General features: G+C 45.2%; 3 protein-coding genes across 8 annotated transcripts; 1 reads left to right on the top strand and 2 right to left on the bottom strand.

The window, feature by feature from the left end:
* Positions 1 to 15: 15 nt before the first annotated feature.
* slc24a6a (solute carrier family 24 member 6a) lies at positions 16 to 7,464 on the bottom strand. The gene is made up of 17 exons (XM_047046335.1): positions 6,819 to 7,464; positions 6,475 to 6,567; positions 5,637 to 5,713; positions 5,305 to 5,379; positions 5,099 to 5,183; positions 4,649 to 4,752; positions 4,469 to 4,543; positions 4,317 to 4,342; positions 4,184 to 4,237; positions 3,888 to 4,027; positions 3,387 to 3,550; positions 2,542 to 2,803; positions 2,155 to 2,321; positions 1,706 to 1,820; positions 1,436 to 1,548; positions 1,131 to 1,196; positions 16 to 789 (listed from the first exon to the last, which is right to left on the bottom strand). Exons 1-17 carry the CDS (start codon positions 6,925 to 6,927, stop codon positions 679 to 681), a joined length of 1,836 nt encoding a protein of 611 aa, XP_046902291.1. The 5' UTR covers positions 6,928 to 7,464; the 3' UTR covers positions 16 to 678.
* A 101-nt stretch (positions 7,465 to 7,565) lies between these two features.
* zdhhc24 (zinc finger DHHC-type containing 24) lies at positions 7,566 to 9,988 on the bottom strand. 5 transcript variants are annotated; one of them, XM_047045813.1, is made up of 5 exons: positions 9,402 to 9,987; positions 8,890 to 9,167; positions 8,379 to 8,667; positions 8,199 to 8,254; positions 7,882 to 7,964 (listed from the first exon to the last, which is right to left on the bottom strand). In XM_047045813.1, exons 1-4 carry the CDS (start codon positions 9,704 to 9,706, stop codon positions 8,221 to 8,223), a joined length of 906 nt encoding a protein of 301 aa, XP_046901769.1. In that variant the 5' UTR covers positions 9,707 to 9,987; the 3' UTR covers positions 7,882 to 7,964; positions 8,199 to 8,220. The 5 variants fall into 5 exon arrangements, with proteins under 5 accessions (XP_046901609.1, XP_046901695.1, XP_046901842.1 ...); XM_047045653.1 differs by lacking the exon at positions 8,199 to 8,254 and having other exon boundaries at positions 7,566 to 7,964; positions 9,402 to 9,988; XM_047045739.1 differs by having other exon boundaries at positions 7,566 to 8,254.
* A 109-nt stretch (positions 9,989 to 10,097) lies between these two features.
* LOC124483745 (cyclic nucleotide-gated cation channel beta-1-like) lies at positions 10,098 to 14,652 on the top strand. Of its 2 annotated transcripts, XM_047044320.1 has the most exons (12): positions 10,098 to 10,167; positions 10,532 to 10,633; positions 11,056 to 11,115; positions 11,197 to 11,353; positions 11,573 to 11,656; positions 11,760 to 11,844; positions 11,969 to 12,496; positions 12,642 to 12,795; positions 12,945 to 13,805; positions 13,914 to 14,117; positions 14,205 to 14,242; positions 14,336 to 14,652. In XM_047044320.1, exons 2-12 carry the CDS (start codon positions 10,557 to 10,559, stop codon positions 14,452 to 14,454), a joined length of 2,367 nt encoding a protein of 788 aa, XP_046900276.1. In that variant the 5' UTR covers positions 10,098 to 10,167; positions 10,532 to 10,556; the 3' UTR covers positions 14,455 to 14,652. The 2 variants fall into 2 exon arrangements, with proteins under 2 accessions (XP_046900276.1, XP_046900338.1); XM_047044382.1 differs by lacking the exons at positions 10,098 to 10,167; positions 10,532 to 10,633 and adding an exon at positions 10,638 to 10,725.
* The last annotated feature ends 26 nt before the right edge of the window (positions 14,653 to 14,678 follow it).

Genomic DNA, 14,678 nt, shown 5'->3' with positions numbered 1-14,678 from the left:
TGCACTAAACTTGGTGTTTATTGCACTTAACATCCACTCCAATTACAAAATAAATTCAACAAAGCATTTCCACAGCAAGGTGTTGAGATGGGACAGATGTGGCCATGCAAAGTAAGAACAAATACACACAGGGGAGTGAAGGATTGACGTAACGTAAGATCATTGTGGTAATACTGTTGGTGTTAGACACTTTTTGGGGAACTTCCACCTATAGAAAATAATGTAGTCCTTGTAACTTGCCATACATTAAGACTGTTGATAAGATACAAATTCAGTTGTTTATAAATTCATTGTGCGAAGTGCATTGCCATCACAGAGTAATTTGACAGGCTTTGTATAAAACTATGCAGAAGAACTCAACATTTATTAAAGCTAGAAGGTGAGGCTTCCTGTCAGTCGATGTAACATTATCACTGACATTAGGAGATATCGTTCTCCTTTGAAAATCCATGTACCCATACACACACACATACTGTACATGCATACAACATAGGTCAAGAAACAGCAGTTGTCAATACAGACTCACTTTGATAGTATCAGAATCACACAATATGCAAATAGTTGTGATTATAAAATCACAGAAAATACTTAAGTATTAACATCCGTATGTACATGGGTGTGTGTTTACCTTTCCCTTGGTGTATGTGTGTGTTTACGTGTGTGTGTGTCTGTGACCTGTTACAGTTGCTGAAAGCCGACGGAACAGAGGAGGAAGATGGCGTAGAGCAGCAGGAGACAGAGACCAAGCCTGCGGTCCAACCGCCAGTGGTTCAAGTGAACACTCAGGACCTGAGGGAGAGAGCCAAAAAAGGGAAGAGGGAGTAAAAACAGGAAATGGGGTGTTGACTTAGAAAGTGATCCCGTTTCCACACACTACTAGGAGACAGTGACATGGGTATCATGTATAACATACAAACAGTATAGTACACAATGTCATTTCAAAATTGTAAATATAACTATCAAAATACTGCATGTAGGGTTTATGAGGGTAATATGGTCATATTTGTGTAATATGGACAGTTCACGGTCTGAACTTCCGTCAGTGTTGTTGCTATTGTTGTAGTGAGGGCATTCTAGATTTGATCTTTCTGATGGTGGTATGTGAATAAGGATGGTCCAGAGATACTCACAGTCAGAATGACAGAGGCCAGCAGCAGAATCACTGAGTACACTAGCCCCTTACTGTTGATGCAAACCTGGCAACCGCAAACATAAACCCAAAAATAATTTGCAAACATGGCAACCACAGAAGAAATGTACTCTGAAAAGACACAAATACTTGGAAAACACATGATTTTGGATGGGTAGCTGTGTTCATATAAGATCTGAGTATCTTGCTAATGAATATCTTGCTACCCAGATTGACGAAAAACACACACAGAAGAACATGAACATGAACTCAAACAACACTGAGAGAGAGTGAGGTGGATCTTACCACAGAGCCATAGTCAACCACCAGAGTGCGCAGCACCCAGGGAAAACCCAGGCCCAGGAGCACATCAAAGATGTTACTGCCTATAGAATTAGAGACAGCCATGTCCCCCATACCTGCAACACACACACACAGAGATTAGGTATAGCCCCCATGTCAATGACACTGAAGCTGTCACTAGTACACACAAAAACAGAGTTACACACCCTCATAACTACCACATACAACACACCCTGAGACAGACACAGACACACACAGCGTGAACGCTGGCACCTTGGCGGGCAACGATGAGGCTGGCCATACAGTCTGGGACACTGGTGCCCGCGGCCAGGAAGGTGATGCCCATGATGACTTCTGGGATGCCCAGGGTGAAACTGATGATGGTGACCTGGAATGGGGGACACATGAGAGGGGGTGGGGGGGTTCAAAAACATATTCAGTGCGGTGTGTACAAGCCCACAGTATAGCAATGACAGCGACTGTATGTGATTGTGCACCATCTAGTGGACAGTATAAATAACAGGCAGATCACTTAGCATTGGCAAGTTAGTTAGTACGGTAATGTGCAGGAGGAGACAGTAAAATCTAAATGTCGGATGTCAGTCAGTTATAATCTTCAAGCTAAACGTTGAGAATATTACAAGTGCATGTCTACCTAGTTACATAGGTTTATTTCATGTGTCCATGTGTGTGTGTGTGTGTGTGTGTGTTGCGGCTCATACCATCCAGACCATGAGGTAGGAGAGGAGGGCAATCCAGAGGGTAGATGATAGGAAGGTGGGCAGGTACCAGTGGTGCCAGCGAGGGAGTGTACAGTTGGGCACCGTGAAGTACAGCAACATATTAATAGGCCACGCCAGCAGCCACTTGACACGCCGGCCCCAGCCCTCTGAACAACACACACAACATGTAAACACAACTTGTTTAAACAATACATTTTTTGACACGCAAAAACGTTCTTTTTATTTTTAATTTGGGATATAGAAAATGTTCATCCATACTCCATGTGGTTGCAATGTAATTGAGTGGCTCCTACTGTTCCTAGAAGCTACTAGAAGCAACATCTTGGGGAGGTATGTGTTTTTGTGGGTGTGTCAGTTCCCACTCACCTGGCACAGCAAAGGGTGTAAACGGTTCCTCCTTTTCCCCCTCTTCCTGCTCCTCCTCATCCTCCTCTTTGGCCAGCGCCCCTACCGAGTCACCGATGCACCCCGTTTCTGCACCCCCCTTGCCCTCCTCTCCCTCCCCAAGGGGCTGTCTCTCGCCGTCCACACCACCACCATTCTCCAACCCCCAGGGACCCCCCTCTCCCCCCTCCTCCCCCACCGCCTCCCCCTCCTCCAGGCTCTTCGCCTGGATCAGTCGCTGCCTCTGTGTGTGTGTGTGTGTGTGTGTGTGTGTGTGTGTGTGTGAGATTGAGAGAAAGAAAAAGATCAAGTGTGTGAGAAAGGAGAGGAAGTGTGTGTTTGCATGTGACAGAGAAGGCAGAAAAACAGAATAGTGACAGAGAGAGGGAAACAGGGGAAAGAGATCTAGAGATTAGATCTTCTTCACTGGGGTACTGTTCAGGGATACTGTTCTGTGTTCTGGAGGTGCTTTGACAGAGCAATGACATATTTCACACTGAAGGTAGGACGGGTTTAGGCATAGCAAAGCATAGCATCGCATGCAGCACAGTTTAAGCATACATTTCCAGCAAATCCTTTTTAGATGCATGTCTGTGTATAGCTGCTTTGTATGTGTTTGTTCTTTGTCAATGACCATGCATCTTTACATGCAGGGATGTGTGTATGTTTGTATGTTGGCACGGGATCTATTTTATGTATGTTTACTGTAGTTATGTATGCATGTGTGTATCGTTTCTGAGTTTTCGTTGGTCCTTGCATTTCTGTCCGTGCGAGCGCGAGGTGCTTGTGAGCATGCATCTTTTTCTGCATCCCACCGCGCGGTGTACCTCGTTGATGACCATGCGTCCGGCCATGCGGAGGCGGGTGTAGGGGGGGAAGTGCGGGGTGATGAGAAGACGGAGGCTTGCCTCAGAGAAGGAGAGCTGGTGGGGCTGTAGGCTGAGCAACTCGTCCACCATCACCACTGCTGGGTCCTGCCCTGAGCACGAGTCTGGGAGGGGTGCAGGAAGGGTAGAGAAGAAGAAGGGAGAAGGTGGGGAGGGATTGAGGGGGGGGAGAATGAAGAAGAGGAGCAGGTGGGTATGGGAGAGAGGGAGGGAGTTGGAAAGTGGAGTGAAGGAAGAAAAAAGAGAGGAGAGATGAGATGGGAGTCGACACAGAAAAGGAAAAGGAAAGAGAGATAGAGTAAGAGAGGACTGTGGAAAATAGCAGCTTAATTGAGGGAACTGTCTATTTCAGGCTGATGAAACCCAAAGGGAACGTGACGCATTTCACTGATTGGGTATCACAGCAGCTGGTACACCAGAAACACACACACTCATACCGACCTCTCTTCAGTGGAACCAAGTCGGTATCACAGTCGATCCCTCCATGCCCGACTGCGGTGGTCCTTCGCAGGCTGCTCATGCAGGGCAGACCTCCTCGGCCCAAATGCATCTCCACCCAACCCCACAGAGGCCTATTAAACCTACACACACACACACACACACACACAATTAGATTTATTTTAGTGCTTAACCAATACGTGTTTCACAAATACCAATGCCATGATTTCCCTTGTGTTTGCACCGATGTTTAAGACACAGGTGGCAGGCTCATTCCAGTGACACACCGAAACACTCACCTCATGATGAGAATGTAGACTCCATACATCAAGATCAATACAATGGCTTCCCACCTACAACATATCCGCACAACATTAGGGAGAGAATGCTTTTTAAAAATTCAACCAGAGCTGTCTTAATTGTTTGCCTTACCAAACGACTTTCTCATCATAAATCACCTGCCCAAAAAAACACAAGAAACAACTCAATTATCTTTGAGTTCATTCCTTAAATCAAGTTTTCCTGAATAGTGACCATTTTAGATCATCAGAATAGTGTTTTGTTTTTGTGTGTATGGTTCTCACCAGAATCAGCAACAAGATGGACAGAATATAGAAAATGGAGTCCCTGAATAGGGGCCACCAGCTCAGAGAGATGGGCTGAGGACACAGAAGACATCCACTCATTTACAGAAGATCGCCAACTGGTGCCTGGTGTTAATTTGATCTTGTGTGTGTGTGTGTGTGTCTGAGGGGAGGGGGTACCTGCCCGGCGAAGATCCCACAGATTCCGATGATGACGAGGATGTTGAAGACGGCTGAGCCCACAATGGTGCCCACTCCCAGGTCACCCTTTGTGATGAACACACCTGAGAGATGTGACACAAGCCAGCCAGCATGACCACAAGTATCTGACTTTAGACAAATGAAATCCATACAGTTCATTGTCAGAGCACCACCAATACATCTAGGCGACGACTACGTTTTTGTAAGTCATTTGGACTGGACAGAGGAACAAATTTATCAGGAAAAATACATTTCCGAAGATCCAGGATACTCTGGACCTTTGGAATGGTCTAAAATCCACAAGGTAAAAACAGATTCATTATTTTGATACCAGAAATATGATCATGTTATTATCCTTGTATCATTTTAATGCTGTTCTTGTGAGAACTGGGAAAATGATGCGATAGGGGAGGAAGAAGTGACACTGACCAATCAGAGAGGTAAAGAGCTCGGGGGCGGAGCTTCCGGCAGCCATGAAGGTTGCCCCGGCAACATCCTCACTAAGTTGAAGGTTCTGTGTGGTGGAGGGGAGAGAGACAGAGACTATCACCAAAACAGGCTCTTTGATTAAAAGCAGAAATGAATCAAAGAGACAGTTACCATATATTGACAATATTCTCTTGTTTGGCCCTTACCTCAGATATCTTCCCCAGAGATGGCACAAAGTACATGTCACAGACGATCGCCAGGGCATAGAACACATAGATTGCCTAGCAGTTGGGGAGAGGGGAACGACACCTCATCAGCTGACAGTAAGAACGAGGGGTCTTTGACACAAGTGCAAGTCAAGTACAGTGAATGTTTGAGTTCCGCTAAAACAGGGTTGAAGCCTTTTTTCAGCTATGGAGCAAAGGATGGATTGAATATAGGGAGAATTTTCAGGTAAAAGCGTAGACCCCATAGAACCCAAAGAACAGCGTTAGAACTCTGGCAGGGTTCTGGGAGGCAAGTGGGTCTGTATACTCACACAGAGAACATGGAGGAGAACTGCCCCTTGTCTCCTCTGCTCCAGGGAGAAAATGTCCTCCGGAAACTCATGTATGGCTTAAAATGGAGAGCCGGAGTGAAATAAAGAGAGAGAGAGAGAGAGAGAGAGAGAGAGAGAGAGAGAGAAAGAGAGAGAGAGAGAGAGGGGGGGGGGGGTTAGAAACAAATTGCTTTCCATTAAAGTAGAAAATAAAATATTTTAAGATACAAGCACAGGGTTAGTGGGGACATGTTGTCCAAAAACTTCCATTGAACTGCTCAGACAACTGAGTCCAGTTAATCTCTTAGCAACAGGGTAGATGGATCAGAGACCACTATCAACATCATCAACATGGTCAGGGTAAACGGATCCCACCTGAACCTTGGCAGATGTGCAAACACGCACATACGTGGAGATGACACAATTGATTTAAATATATCAAATACGTCTAGGGTGTCCCATCTATATGTCGGCTCTTCTGAAAGCATTGATACACTGTGCTCCTAGTCTGAAATTTAGCATTCAGTTTCCTAGCAACAGGGGCCTCAAAGGGGCTTAACTGCGTGTTTAAGCATCTGTCTGCCCTCTTTAAAGACATGTTGTGAGGGAGCAGAGAGAAAAATAGATTGAGATGGAGAGATTGACAGGTTCAAGAGACATAGATGAGTGGATGGATGTGAAACAAACCAACTATCATCAATCTGAGAAAATCGAAGACATACAGCGACAGATAACTGACATCCAATCAGACAAAATACAATCTGCCAGCCAGAGAAGAGTCTGAATAATTAAGAAACAGAGCCAAAAAAGGACAGGGACACAACAATAAGTATCTTACCAGCTCTGGGAGGGTCATAGGTCTGGTTCTGGTCTATATCCAGTGCCAGTTCTCTCTTGGACCAGAGAAATGTTCCATCCACACTGGAGGAGTCTGGCTCCAAGAGTAAGACAGATGCATCTGGTATTAGTTTAGGTTGCTTATTGCTCACACATTATTGAGATGAACATGGTATTGATTGAACAGTGATACAGTTACTTCGGATTCATGTTCTGCTAGGCCAGATAATGAAATTGGACAGATATATTGTCAATAACCTTTCCATTGAGATGATCACAGTTTTAATGTGCTTCATATTAATACTGAGCAGACAAACATTAGTTAGACATAGAAACGTACCGCACCTGTTACATGTAGGAAGTGCATGAGCCAGGTGGCGCTTATTAGACCGAGTCCACAGACGCAGAGCCGCTGGAAAATCCGCGTTCGGTTGGGTCTTACAGCCGCTTTCATCGCCGCCCACTACCGCTCGTTCCGCTCAGAACGTAACGGTCGCCATAATGGCACACCGGTCCTCCGGTTTCTTTATCTCAGATCAGATGAGGTATTTTCACTTCACCCTCTAGGTATGCTGGTCCTCTGCGTGCATCCATGAAGATTCAGATTCGGCATTCCCGGCTTCCATCCATCTGTCTCATTCATCAGACTCAGAGCATCATTTGTACTACGAGCATCCTTGTCCGCTGTAACGAAGACGCAATATGAATTTTGCGAACAATTATGGCTTCAAAGTAGCCTATAAATCAACCAGTAAACGTCGGTCGTCATCACACATCCTCATCACTCCCAGTCTTCTGCGCTCCCATACCACATAGTTCCCGTCTTTACAATGCTCCGTCACAAGGGGTGTTTTCTGGCGCTCTTCGTGCCACCATTAGTGAACGCGCCAAAAGGGTGGGGCGCACGACAAGTAGCGTTCACGGATTTTGACGCTGTTTAACGAATGTAGAATGAAAACTACACACGTCATTGGTATTTTAATAGGCTGTTGGTGTTTACTCTTGCACTCAATGAATTCAATTCTGCTAAATAACAACAAAACAGAATGAATCCACAAACAATATACAGGCCATGTATAACAAAACATAGCATTCCGATGGCTAATATAATCCTTTATTACCCTTTTAAAACAAACAAAATAATACAGTATTTTCAGAAAATGTCAGCAAAATACTACTGATAATCAACATAATTTTCCACGTTGAAATGACCAACAGGGAAAATGACACATCTGTTTTGGCTGCAATCAAGGAGTACATACAAAAAGGCAAAGACAAACGTTGGGGGAAAAACACATTAAAAACAACCGTAATCAAAATTGGCACTGTAAATGAGACCAGAGCATAATGAAAGTGTCATCATCAAACACCCACACATACTGTATATAAGAACAGATTATTAAAAACAGCAGGACTGACAACAACTCCTGTATGGTCACCGGATGATCTATAGATGGCGTGGTTGAGTCAGAACTTATTTTCACAGGAGACCTTGAAAAAGATTGAATCAATTGATCATCAATCAAAACCTTATTGTTTTCAGTGTCAAATTCCAATTCTACTTTAAAGCTCCAAGGCTCTGTAAACACTGCAGATTCCACAGTTTACCTTCCCTGGCTTGTATAATCAGTATGAGGCTGATTATACAAGCTTAGGAAAGTAAACAGTATATTATATCATATTATTAGAGCTGCTTCCGACACTTGGTCAAAATACCAGATTTACCATGAACACTGCTGCCTATGATTTAGAGCTGCCTTCTCAGCATACAGGGCAGGGAGCTGGGTAAAGGCAGGGCAACACTTCAGCACCTCAAACAGGTATAAATTACCCCACCCACATGCTGATGCAAACAGTACAGTGCTTTCCTAGATCATTCATAATGAACTGACAGCAGGGGTTTACCGGGCAGGTTCCAGCGACCCAGTGACCTGGAAGTAGATACCGTCCCCGGGCAGGGGGGAGGGGATGAGGGGGCAGAGCCAACAGAGGTACCAGCGGAGGCCAAGATAGTGGCGCAGGTTGCCCACCACGCCCAGGTTATAAGGCCTGCGTTTGGAGTACCACTCACGGGTCGTCTGCCCTCGCAGGAGCAGGAAAATGTGGAAGAAGAGGAAGGAGGCCACCAGCAGAAAGCCCACCACACAGGTGTCAGCGATGAAGGCAAAGGCAAACGCCCGTGCCGACACTTGGCCTGAAGAAGGGACGGGAGGTTAGAGTATGATAGGGAAAAACGTTAACTGACACTGAATGAAAATTCGACACCACCTCCCTCTCTCATTTCCACCAAGACTCTCGACGATCACGACGGACAAGCCCTCTTTCAGAATAATAAACATACATCTTTTCTCTCTCTTGTTCTCTTGCACACACAAACACGAGACTTCTTCAAGCACACATGCGCACACACACTGACCGGAGACCAGCATGATCCAGGGCATGACCAGCAGCAGGACACTGTGCAGGCTGACCCCCTCCTTCAGGATGACGATGAACACCTCAGCGTTCATCACCACCGCATAAAGAAGCCCCGCCCACATGAACAGCAGGCAGCTCAGGAAGTAGCGGTAGTTCCGGAAGCCAACGCACTGGCCGAAGAACACACAGTGGTGGTCTCGCCGCAGAACACACACTTTGCAATCATAGCAGTGGGAGCAGCGCGGGGGAGTGTGCGTCTCACACGTGTAGCAGTACCTGGCAGTTATGGAGAAATGTGTCATGAGATCAAGAACTCAGATATACATTTATTGTTGCAAAATTATAATACGCATTCACACAGCATTAGCCTTTGGATGAGGATATTGGAACTAGCATAGTAAAAGTATTTCTTAAAGACAGGGTTAGGGTTAACCCTTACCCCCCTGGTTTCAGACAAATTACACACCCAGGAATTAGCCTATGACATTAGTAAGACTTATTAAGACTTACCTCCAGCCTTGTCCCACTGCCTCTCCACCAAGGAACACTCCCCGAATGCTAGGACTAGTCTTGAGGAAGAGTGAGGCATTCCAAGTAATGTTTCCAAGCATAAAGTATTGTGCAAGCAGGTGTAGTGACTTCCACACGGTAGACCACTGGGTCTTTTTCTGTTCCGCTTCCAGGGGCGCTCCTACCAGAACCAAATAGCTCACTTCTGCAGTGATGGAAAAGACCAGTACGGTGTTCAGGACAATGGGCAGATGGCGACATACCCTTTCAACACGACAGTACACTCCACTCGCAAAACTGGTCATATTGTGCGCGTTGTTCCTTTGACAGTTCCACTGATTCAGTCTGACGTCAAATAGGGGATGATTTTCATGGACGGACAAGCAACATGTTTGTAATCCAAACGTTGGGAGCCTTTTATTTTCTAATCATACACAATACAAAAAGGTTTTACAAAAAGGTACAAATTATCTTGTAAACATCGAGGTATTGACCATGATAATCAATTCTGGTAAACCGGTGCTTGTTTTCTGATAATACAAGCGAAACCAAAGAGTGTACATTATTTGGCGAAAGACTAGGTTGATTCCTGTGTTACATAGTTTGTTGTCCCCAAAACATTTTCAGTTCCGCAACAAATTGCTGGTGTTTCTGATTGGCTGGTAGGTGGCATTTAACTCATGTGTAACTTGAGACAGCGCTCAACTCAGCAGAACATTTACCTCCGCATGCCTGCGTCTGGCAAGAAGATATCGTGAAGATATGCGTGAGAAATAGTTAAAATGCGTTATTCTCACGGCAAATGTGTGAGACTTGAGAGCCTTGAAACTATTAAATAGATTGTGAAGAATATATGTTAGAGGTTGGCAGGTGGCACATGCTTAGAAAAATACCAATATGAAGATAGAAGGCAAACGCAGACAGGGTCAATTTAAGAATAGGATACGATATTAAACATATTCCCTACTGTCCTATGTCAAATGTAGATTTGTAGAATGTCAGATATTAGATTTAGTATTTGTTGCAATGACAGTGACGTCTAACCCCCCACTAAACAAATAATCCTCACCCAACCTCTAATCCATGTTAATCTTTTGCCGTCGCATGGCTGTATTTTTTTTGGTCTAAAGCTCACGCTCAGACAGTGAAAGAGAAATGATGCCCGTCTGGAATGAAAGCGAAAAGGTCCGCAATAGTTTAAGAGAACAAGGACAGCAAAACCTGATTAACAGGTGAGACAATTGCCGTCATAGGATAATTTCTCAGAATTTTGCGAGACGTCCCGGGTGTTACCTACAGTTTACAAGTTTTGTCCCAAAATGAGGTCATGTGGTCACTTGTTTTGTGACATCCGTATGCTAATATATTTTTGTGCAATTTAACAAAATGTATGATTTAGCTCTTTATAACAGTTACATTACAATCCTGTATGAATAGAACAGTATACCTAATTCCACCATTAGGGTTCACTCTTTTCTTCTAAATAGAGCTAGCTCAGAAAGCCAGAGCCTAAACGATTGGAGGAATTTACGTTTGTATATTCCTTAAAGCTCTTTGCTCATCCAAATATGCCTTGGCTCTGCCCAGACGGGGGATCAATTTTCAACAGTGACTGAGCATGCTTGACTGTCCTGCCTGTCTTTGTTGTTCCTAGTGAGCGCAGGAGGATCGAACTGCAGAGTGACCTACTGACCTTTCAGAGAGACCAACGTCTGTGAGTAAAATAGACGAAAAACAGGCATCTGTATTTGTGTCCGGAATTTACTCACTAATGTGTGTGTGTGTGTGTGTGCAGTAGCAGGGCAGTGCGGCTGCAGTGGCGATGGCAGGAACTGAGTGAGCGAGAACGACGAGCTCAGCAGCAGAATAAACAGCTGCTGCAGGAGTTTGAGAGAGCCCAGGACACACTGAGAGACATGGTCGCCCGCACAGCAGCCATGAACACTATACGAGTAAGCACACACACACACACTGTCTAGAGACAGGCATGATCCAGTGTATAAGCAGTAACAAGACATTGTGCTGGTGGACCCCACCCACCACACGCACACAAACACGTATGCATGCTCTCCTTGTGCCACACACACACAGGGGTGAGGAACACTCATATTTATTGTACACACCCACACAAACTCTCAATAAAAATACTCTGTGCTTTTTCAATACTCTAGGTAGAGTATGAGAAGTATCTGGATGATAATTACCCCAGATGGCAGCAGGAGCTCAAAGAGAAAACCTTGTCTGCCCAGAGAAAGGTATACATTGTTAATCTTTTCCAGGTTTTATTTATAAATATATGATTATGCATGGCTTGCGTTGTGTATCTGTAGTCTCTCAAAGCGTCCTTCAACTCCACAGCAACACTTGAAGGAGAGCATAAGGAGGATGGAGGAGAAGACAGGGACAGGGTCCCCTATCAGTGCTAAAGCTCCGCTTTCCCAAGGTAAAAAAAAACATACTTCACACATACTGTACAAATATATACATATAATGCCATTTATACATTTAGTTACACACGTCCTGTCCAATTTTTTATCAACCCTCTGGTATTTATCTCCATTCCTCAGCTCAAGTTCCTCAGACTCAGAATGGCCAACTGGACTGCAGCTCCCACTCATTTCAGTCTTCCTGGTTGACACATGCTCGCTACCAATTGGCCAGTCCACATACCATGCTGTCCTTTAACCCCAAGAGTACCCAATTCTCCCATCACACCCTTGAATCCCTCCCCCCTCCTCCCCATTTCCACCCCTTCCACCCACCTCAGCCTCAGCCATTCCAATACCCTCACCCTTCCTCCATTCCAATTCAGCCCCAAACTGTAACCCAGCAGAGCTCTACAATGTGGGCTCCCCAGGGAGAGTACCCCCTGGACTGGGCTGGCAGGGTGGCTGTTTTCCCTTCCAGGACTCAATTTGGCTACCAGAGCTCCATGGCTGGTCCATCAATATCAGACCCCCAGGGGTGGGCAGTGGTTGAAGGTGTTGGATTGGAGGTCAAGGAGGGTAGCCCAGTGGCCAGAATTGAGGGAGAGAGCAGTGATGGTCACAGACCGAGAGGCAATGACCAGTCCCATGAACTGGACATCAAACCAGGTAAGAGCTAGGCTAATGCATCAATTAACAAATATAACAGGAAACAATTAAGTTCTCGATCTCATTTTCCATCTGTAATCCATTAATACACATTATCTTGGGCCTCACTACTCCTGGCCTTGTTTGTTTGTGTGTGCGGGCAAAGTGCGTCTGTCAAGTGGCCACGGAGAAAGCAGTGAGTGTAGCAGGGCCTCCGGTCGGGCCAGTGGGGAAAGCGATAGTAGGACGAGACGGACGAAGAAGGAGCAGAAGGAAGGAAGAGTGAAACAGAGCTCTGTAGACAGTGAGGAGACCGGTCTGTAAGTAATTGTTTCATATTTACTATATTTGACATGTCATGCATGTGATGTGACTCCATCAGGGGAGAATTATTCCACACACGCACACACTTCTCTCATCATGAGCCACAACATTGTGTTACATTGTGCTTCTGCTCCTGCTCTGTCAGGTCCTCAGGAAGGTCTGTGGTGGGCCCAGATGTGGAGGCCTCAGCATCTGGGGCGCACAGCTCCCAAGGTGACGATGCAACACCAGGGGGAGGAAGCACGAGGAGCAGGCGGAGTGCAGGGCTGTCTGTAAAACAGCCAAAGAAGAGAAGAGAGAAGGCCAAAAGCAAGGGAGAAGACACAGGGAGTCCTGTGGAGGACCCAGGGAGTCAGTTAAAGGAGAGTCCGAGTCCTGTGCAGGAATCAGAGAGGCCTAGGGAGGAGTCAGAAAGCTTGGGGGGGGAGTCAGGAAGTGTCAGTGTGAAGTTAAAAGGATGTGAAGAAGAGTATGAGGAAACAGAAGGAGAACAGGAGAGTTTGGGTGTAGAAGGGGGGACAACGGAAGAAAAGGAGGTAATGGAAGAACAGAATGGCGATGACGAGGAGAATAGCGAGAGAGTCAAAGAAGAGGGCGAGGAAGGAGAGATGGATGAGGAATCCCCTCGGGATGAAGAAGAAGAAGAAGGAAGGGCAGAGGAAGAAGGGAGAGAGGAACTTGATGAAGAGGGACAGGAAGGGGAGGAGGAAGTAGAAGAGATGCACGGGGAGACGACTGATGAGAGGGAAGATTTGTCTGATGGAGAGAAGGAAGAGGAGGCAGGTGAGGGAGCTGAGGATGAAAAGGAAGAGGAGGCAGGTGAGGGAGCTGAGGATGAAAAGGAAGAGGATGAGGAGGCATCAGCAAGGGAGGAACCTGTAAAGGAAGAGGAGTCTGTAGAGAAAGAGGAGCAATCTTGTCAGGAAGCAGAGGAACTGTCAAAAGAAGTAGATCATGAAGAGGAGAGAGAGTCAGATGACAGTATCATCTTACCTAAAGAGAATAGGTACAACAGTACACTAATTAATTAATATATTTAGAAATTAATTTGATCTGATGGTGATGCATGATTAGGATAAAGTGAAACTATAAAGACACTGATATTTGTCATTAGCAGGCCTGCAGAAAACAGGCCCATCTTGGCAGAGGAGGAGGAAGCAATGATTGGTGATGATCATCAGGGTGATGATGATCATGGTGAAGATGCCAGACTTGAGAAGGGTTATTCCTGGTCTAGAGATCCTACCCATGCATTTCAAGATGAACACGATGATATTGAAAGTCTTCTCGCCCCACAAGTGGAGACACAGAAGAAACGGTGAGTTATTTACACAGGCAAATGATGCAGCCTGGAATTGTATGTCGATTTTGAGTTCCCCTTCTTAATTTCTTTTCAACCTTTCAGGGAGACTGAGAAGATAGCACCTAACAGTAAATCCAAAGGTATGCAAAATTGCAATCATTGTGGTAGAAATATAAATATATATAAATAATACTAATGCTAATAATCACATATACTTGTCATGTGTTTTTCAGCCATAGCTGGAGACCTGAATAGTTCCTCTGAGGAGGAGGACCTGAAGAAAAAGACAGCGCCCAGTCCAGTCGCCCGGAACACTGAGTCCGATGATGAGTTTGATGACTTCTATGATTGAATGGAACATACTGCACACTATGCACACTGTCGCTTAAACCCATTGCAGTTTATTATAAACATATCGCTTCATCCCTCTCTTTATCATACAGAATACAAAACGTTGCCGTCTAAGAGCATTGTCCAAAGTAAGAACATTACTTTGGCTCATTCTTAAGGAATAAATATTTAAATAATATTCAGGAATCTTTGCCTGTTTGTTTTGATTACCGTAAATCCATGTTA

Source organism: Hypomesus transpacificus, chromosome 1, assembly GCF_021917145.1.
Source record: "Hypomesus transpacificus isolate Combined female chromosome 1, fHypTra1, whole genome shotgun sequence".
NCBI classification, from domain to species: domain Eukaryota; kingdom Metazoa; phylum Chordata; class Actinopteri; order Osmeriformes; family Osmeridae; genus Hypomesus; species Hypomesus transpacificus.
This window is presented reverse-complemented; position numbering and strand designations above follow the sequence as displayed.

Coding starts and splice junctions, on each gene's coding strand:
- zdhhc24 (XM_047045653.1), bottom strand. CDS start 9,706: ATGACCAGTTTTGCGAGTGGAGTGTACTGTCGTGTTGAAAGGGTATGT. Junction 8,668..8,889: donor CTGGATCATGCTGGTCTCCG/GTCAGTGTGTGT, acceptor TCCCTTCTTCAG/GCCAAGTGTCGGCACGGGCG. Junction 7,965..8,378: donor GGGTCGCTGGAACCTGCCCG/GTAAACCCCTGC, acceptor ATCTTTTTCAAG/GTCTCCTGTGAAAATAAGTT.
- LOC124483745 (XM_047044320.1), top strand. CDS start 10,557: ATGATGCCCGTCTGGAATGAAAGCGAAAAGGTCCGCAATAGTTTAAGA. Junction 11,657..11,759: donor CCTTGTCTGCCCAGAGAAAG/GTATACATTGTT, acceptor TCAACTCCACAG/CAACACTTGAAGGAGAGCAT. Junction 12,796..12,944: donor GACAGTGAGGAGACCGGTCT/GTAAGTAATTGT, acceptor CTGCTCTGTCAG/GTCCTCAGGAAGGTCTGTGG.
- slc24a6a (XM_047046335.1), bottom strand. CDS start 6,927: ATGAAAGCGGCTGTAAGACCCAACCGAACGCGGATTTTCCAGCGGCTC. Junction 5,714..6,474: donor CTATGACCCTCCCAGAGCTG/GTAAGATACTTA, acceptor CTCCATTTTAAG/CCATACATGAGTTTCCGGAG. Junction 1,197..1,435: donor TGGTTGACTATGGCTCTGTG/GTAAGATCCACC, acceptor TGCGGTTGCCAG/GTTTGCATCAACAGTAAGGG.